A 6,960-nucleotide genomic window follows, 5' to 3' on the forward strand; every position below is an offset into this window, starting at 1 on the left:
AGTAGGAGCAAAACAAAGGCTACAAAGCCAGTCAGTGCCAATGTCTCAGTGCGAATTAAAAACATACAATTTCTGTAGGCAAATTCCCCTTTTCCCTGCCCGTGCACAGGACGGACGGATCGACGGTACGGGAGTGTGGAACAAAATAAAAAAATAAAACCAGAACTCTTCCAACCCCACGCTAGAACACACCAAAAGGGGAAAGTTCACCGTCCGAGAGTAGCCTGCCCGGGGAGACGGGGACGTTTCCATTTCCCGGAAATTTGTTGCAGCCCCGCATATTCGCAGTAAGTTTTGGTGCCTACAGCTTGACAGTGTGCCTATTCGGGGGGAAGGGGACCGGGGAGATGTGCGTGCGTGTGTGTTAGTTATTGTTTCTTTTTGAGTATACACACTCACACACACGCATGCACACTCCCTTCGTCTTTTGCTCGCCTTTTTTCTACCATTCTATCATTTTTCCCTTTTATCCCACTCCCCCTTGTCTTCCCACCACAGTATGTGTCTGTGAACAACATCGGGCTGCATTTCTGTAACACGTAAAACACATAGCAGGCGAGCTTTGCGGCCGACACCACCGTCCACTGATCAATCGAAGCCGTTGGGGGCGCGGAGGTTGAGCAGATTTGCACCAATTGCGATGCCAGTCCCAATTGAACGCCGATTGCGACGGTACTGACGGTGATTTTAGTTTAGATTTGGCGTGTATATTGAGCAACCAGAGAAAGGATTGCTTTCCCCCGGGTGTGTGTGCGTGATATTGCCGTGGTGGTGCATCGTACTATGGTAAGGGACGGAGCGGGATTGACCCGTTCGGATGCGGGACCGGGAAAGTAGGTGCGGCGGCTTGAACAAACTTCTTCAACTCTTTTCCCCTCCGTTTCTAGCAAAAATGGACATCGCAGGGCTGGTGAAGAAGTCGTACGCCGATTATGGCACCATGCTGAAAGATTCTTGGTACACCATCAACACGGAAGACTTGCACGTAAGTATATGCGGGTGACCCGGCTTGACCCGTTCCCGCTGTAGTGGTGGGAGCTCGGAATCGGACCTATCCGATTCCGATCTTGTGTTCGGAATCAATAGCGAAGCCGATTCCGGAGTTGACTCCGAAGCCGATACCGGAGTTGAATCCAGAATCGATTCTGGAATCGTAATGGGTTCGGGAATAAGGAATCGGCTCCAGAATTGTAATCGAACTGGGAATCGCAGTTTGTTCCGGTAACATAATCAGAATTGACTCCAGAATTGCAATTAGTTCCGGAATAAGAATCAGTTCTTGAATTCAAAAAGAATATTCAGAAGCGAAATCAGTCCTGGGTTTTTATTGATGGGAAAAATGAAGTTTTCGTCGGAATCGATTCTGGATAGCTCCGAAGTTAGCTGGAATCGATTCCGGATAGTACGTCCGGCATCAGTATCCGGAATCGATTCTGGAATTGGCTCCGGAATCATACCGCCTGATCACGATAATCGAACGGTAGTCGAATGGAACAAAACGCTTGGAATCGAACTGCATAATATTCATGCTTGGAATTATGCCAAACAGTTCTAATAAATGAAAATTTATCGACGTTTAGAAGCTTTTTAACAATCCTATATGCATCAAACTGTAAAAACATCAAATTGACTACGTTTAATATTCCATGTCGCTTTCCGTTCGACCTTCCGTTCGAGTGCCGTGATCAGGCAGATAATCGGTGCCGGAATCGGAATTGGCTCCAAAATCAGTATTGACCACGAAATCGGAATCGGTTTCGGTATCTTCATAAGAATAGGCTTTTGGGTCTTACGTCATGCAATGTCATGGAAATTCCCGGACTGATTTCGCCTCTGAATCTTTTCATTTCAATTTAAGAACTGATTGTGATTCCGGAGCTAATTCCTATTCTGGAGTTAATTCTGATTCCATTGCCGGAGCAAATTGCGATTCCCTGGGTCGATCACGGAGCCAATTCTGATTTCAGAATCGATTCTGGAGATAGCTGGAATTGACTCCAAAATCGGCTCCAGTATCGGCTCCAGCATTGGAATCGATTTCAGCATAAGGATCGGCTCCGGAATTGATTCCGAACACGGAATTGGATTCAGGTAGCTCCGATTCCGAGCTCCCACCACTAATGGAGATGCCTAAACCAACTCCGATTACAAAATCGATTCTGAATTCAGACTCAATTCCGATTCCAGAACCGGCTATGGTTCCGGAGTCAATTTCAGAGCTGATTCCGATTATGGAGCCGATTCCGATTCTGGAGCCGATTCCGGAATCAATTCTGGAAACTATTCCGGACCACTAAACTTCGGAACTAGCCGGTATCGATTCCGAGGAAAACTTCATTTCTCCCATCACTGCTGTGCTGGCACTTACACATTTTTCCCTTTTCTGCTTTGTGTTTCCAGCTGTCATGGGCCATCAAGCTGCTGGTGGCCTTGTTTGCCATCATCGCCACCGTCTACGTGTGGCGCCGGAAGCATCTGCGAAGTAAGCAAGCAACGTCACGGGGCCCAGTTGCAACAGGCAGCGAATACTGATGCATTTCAATTTTTTTTTTGCTTCTCCCCTCACTCCAGAGCTGGAGGAGAAGATGCAGCTGCAGCACCAGTACGCGTCCCACATGCGGTTCCGCAAGCGCGACAAGATGATGTTTTACGGGCGCCGGATGCTGCGCAAGGTAAAGTCAATCTCGGGCCAGGCGTACGGGGGCCAGGGCCGGAAGCGGCGGGCGGTGATGCGGTTCGCCAAGCGGTTGCTGCTGCGCAAGGACGTGACGCCGACGCAGCTGCTGGTGATAGAGCCGCCGGCCGAGTACCTGGAGGTCGCGTCCGACGGTAACGATCGTGTGCCGCCCGACGCCCTCTACATGCTGCAGTCGATCCGCATCTTTGGCCACTTCGAGAAGCCGGTCTTTCTGAAGCTGTGCAAGCACACGGAAATCATCAACCTGATCGCGGGCGAAAGCCTCATCAAGGTGGGCGACCCGGACGACAGCGTGTTCATCGTGCAGACCGGCCAGGTGAACGTGTTTCTCAACAATCCGGACGGCAGCTCGATCACGCTGAAGGTGGTGCGGCAGGGCGAATCGGTCACCTCGCTGCTCAGCTTCATCGACGTGCTGGTGGTAGGTAGCGCACGGCGGGAACGGCGCCAGCGGGCACATGGCGAAGTGTTTCAACAATTTCATCATTTGCAGGGCAACGCGAGCACGTACAAAACGGTGACGGCGCGGGCGATGGAAAACTCGCAGGTGATCCGGCTGCCCATGTTCGCCTTCCAGCAGGTGTTTGGCGAGTGTCCGGACCTGCTGGTGCGCGTGATACAGGTCATCATGGTGCGGTTGCAGCGCGTCACCATTACCGCCCTGCACAACTACCTGGGGCTGAGCACGGAGTACATCCAGGTGAATGAATTGGCCGCATCGCATCGGCATTGGTCCTACTTTTCATTTTTCATTTCTAACAAACGCTTCTCCCGCATCGCCCCTTGCAGTGCTCATCGCAGCGCAAAAAGCTACCGATCGCACCGGCCACGAAGGGCAGCCCGGGCCATCGGCGCGTGCCCTCCGACCAGGTCCATCCCGTGCCCCACTCGCTCGTGGGCGAAATCCGACCGGACATGCTGGTCGACCTGTCCGAGGGGACGCACAACGTGGGCCGGCGCACGTCCGCCCTGCCGATCGAACCGATCGATCACGCGGTGCTGAAGGCGCACGCGGTCGACGGCTTCATGCAGGAGCTCGATCTGCCCGACACGTTCAAGCAGACGATCGAGGAAAGCATACTGATCAAGGAGGTGTCGCCGGGCACCACGCTCGTGCATCAGGGCGTGCTCGATGTGAGTGCTGTTTTGTTACAAAACTTGCCACAAAACACTTCTTGGCCGTTTCCCATTTTAAAAACGATTTAATTGTGGCCAATTGTGGGGTATTTCAGGATGTGATGTTAATTTTCGTGATCGCCGGTGGGCTCACGCTCACCCAGTGCCCGCAGAGTGGCCCGATCGCGCAGGACGCTAGCAAGGCGGGCGGCGAGAAGATGGACAATCACACCGTCACCATCTATCCGGGCGACGTGGTCGGTGGGCTGGCGGTACTGACCGGCGAGTGCAGCCTGTACACGATCCGGGCCAAGCACAATTCGCGCGTCGGGCTGCTCAATAAGGATGTCATCTACAGGTATGTGTGTAGTTATGCGTTACGCGGGAAAGACTCGTCGTGCGGGAAACTTTATTTTTCATATAATTTGTATGCAAAGTGGAATAATTGGTTCCAGGACCGCAAGTGTGATGCATCTAAAACAATGAAATAGGTCTTCGTAATACTTTTATGGCTTTTATCATAAGCTATTTGGGAAGATGGTTGTAGCTCGTTATTCCTTTGGCATTATTATTTAACCATATTAGTGGGAAAAAAACGATCAACTGTTTTAGTATTTGGGGTTGTACACGTTATTGTACGCGTGTTGAGCCACAAATTCATCCGGATAATGCTTGCTGCAATTAGAGACAAACAATTTTGTTTGTGTCTAGTAAGAGTTTCTGTTGAGCTGCTAGACATTTCCTATTAGATTTTTTGAAAAGCTAGTTTTATTAAAAAATTTAATTTGTTTGTAGTAAATATGTTTTTAGCACGAATTAATTCACGAATGATTTTGCTCGTTCAATGCCAACAAATCTACAATACACTTGTTAGTCGTACGAAACTCCTCCAAGTGAACCTGTCATTGTCAACCAAACAAATATCATTCAAACGCAGGCTGCTTTGATGCTTTGACTTTGGTGGCTTAGAAACTTTGCAGTACGTAATAGAATTACGATGCATTATTCTGATGAAAATTAACATAACTTATCTAGATTCTATAACTGTACTGTACATACATCGTTTTAACTCTTAATTGTTTTTTTAAGTTATATTATTATTGCAAGTTATATTATTATTGGTTGCACTATATTGCCTAGTGTTCATTTTATTACGGTATTTCGCGTTAAGCATTTCCCTTGTTTGAGCCGGTGTGGCAACAAATCTACAATACACTTGTTAGTCGTACGAAACTCCTCCAAGTGACCCTGTCATTGTCAACCAAACAAATATCATTCAAAGCAGCCAGCGACTTTGGTGGCTTATAACCTTGGAGTACGTAATAGAATTACGATGCATTATTCTGAAGAAAATTAACATAACTTATCTAATTTCTGTAACTGTACTGTACATACATCGTTTCAACTCTTATTTGTTTTTTAAGTTATAGTTTTTCAAAGTTGAAAGGATATTTTTTGAAAAAAAAAAAAAAAAAAGTACAAGACTTAATGAACATTTTTATCAGTACTTTACAAATTTTACACAGCAAAGTGGCTCTAAAGGGTTTTAGAGCTGTATATTACACGTCTAACACATTTTTGAAATATTTTTCGATAAGTGATTTAAAAGATAAATGAGTTTTTATTTAAATAAAACCGGTTAAAGCACACCTGTTATCATAATTTCATAAAATGCGTGATTGCGACAAATGCAAAGTTTCATAAAATCATCTATGTTTTTACGTTATATTTAATATATGTTGAAAAGGGACTGAATTTAAGCAAAGCCAGCAATTATTGGCTTTACATCTTTATATCTTGTAACAGGGAAAATTGGGATTTTTTTTGTTTTTTCCTTTTTCATAAAATAATTCATTGATATTCAAAAATGGTCGAAAATCGAGAATATAAATGCAATATAACAATTCCTTCGATCAATATTTTTATCAATATATTTTAGTTATAATGTGAGTTTTCAAACCAATCACATATGATAGCCTTAAAACATGTAAACAAAAAGTGCTTGGCACCCAGGGAAACAAAACTATTCCCAGGAGGAAAAGTGTCGTTTAATTGTGTGAGGCACAACTTTGCTTGCTTTTTTACTTTACTGGATGTACTTGCTCATGAAGGCTCATGATGGATGAGAGTTTTTCCTACCAATTGATGCCACTAGCTGGAATTTCATACCACTGCATATGTGGTGTGCAAGGATGTTGGTAGATTTGATGCCAACAAAATGATCGAAATCTGTAATAACCTTATGTTTGTTCTGTAGCAAGTTTATTATAACAAATTTACAATTGTTATAAAACTAGCTTATGTTAACAAAAGTCTAGCTGGAAATGTATATCAGCGTAACAAATCGAAACAACCCGATCTAAACCGTGTTTTCTAAAAAAAAAAGATCAACATAATTGACCACTTTTGACCAATAATAATGACAAAAGAACAGTGAACTACATATATCTTCCCAATTTTTTGTATTATAAAATCATTTTTTATTCCTCTTTTTATCAGCACATTAACGGTTCTGGAACCAATTATTTCACCTTTCATACAAATCACATGGAAAAGAGCCTCCCGCATAATGATTTTTTTCGTATAACGAATGAGTCACTGGAACGGATTAAACTCGTCATGATGAGGGATTGTACTGTATTGCCTACTGTTTATTTTATTACGGTATTTCGCGCTAAGCATTTCCCTTGTTTGAGCCGGTGTGGCGTAAGAAGTTAGGAGGAAATGAAATAGTTGAAAAATCGGTTAACTGGCACCAACCATTTATTTTCCTTAGCTAGATGTAATTTTTATTCCGCAACGATATGCGTTGTCGTCTAATTCAAACCAATAAAAAAATTAATAGACAATATTAAATTATTTTTCAAATCTTCTCTAAACATTACGAAGAGATAATGTGTTTTCTGGAGACATGACATGTTTTCATGTAAATTCTACAATTAAATGATTTAAAGCCGTTTTTATAATCTTTTTCGATTGAATATCTCCTTATTGTTCCTGCCATAGCAATGTTTTGAAATATCGTTAAAAAAAATGTCTGTGAATTTCACTAACGTGCATTTTTTTTTTCTTCTTCTTTTCAATCTGCAAGAATAATGCGCGAACGGCCGGCCGTAGTGCTCGACATCGCGAACAGCGTGGTGAAG

At 44.3% G+C, this 6,960-nt stretch overlaps 1 protein-coding gene across 1 annotated transcript in view; it reads left to right on the forward strand.

Moving 5' to 3' along the window:
* Positions 1 to 6,960, forward strand: part of LOC121589607 (neuropathy target esterase sws) — an 11,718-nt gene continuing 4,758 nt past the window's right edge. The window contains exons 1-9 of the mRNA XM_041908670.1: positions 1 to 287; positions 499 to 786; positions 888 to 985; positions 2,401 to 2,482; positions 2,572 to 3,119; positions 3,192 to 3,398; positions 3,488 to 3,832; positions 3,931 to 4,172; positions 6,906 to 6,954. Coding sequence (XP_041764604.1) covers positions 893 to 985; positions 2,401 to 2,482; positions 2,572 to 3,119; positions 3,192 to 3,398; positions 3,488 to 3,832; positions 3,931 to 4,172; positions 6,906 to 6,954 — 1,566 coding nt within the window. The 5' untranslated portion in view covers positions 1 to 287; positions 499 to 786; positions 888 to 892. The remainder of the gene's footprint in view (positions 288 to 498; positions 787 to 887; positions 986 to 2,400; positions 2,483 to 2,571; positions 3,120 to 3,191; positions 3,399 to 3,487; positions 3,833 to 3,930; positions 4,173 to 6,905; positions 6,955 to 6,960) is intronic.

Source organism: Anopheles merus, chromosome X (assembly GCF_017562075.2).
Source record: "Anopheles merus strain MAF chromosome X, AmerM5.1, whole genome shotgun sequence".
Lineage (NCBI taxonomy): Eukaryota > Metazoa > Arthropoda > Insecta > Diptera > Culicidae > Anopheles > Anopheles merus.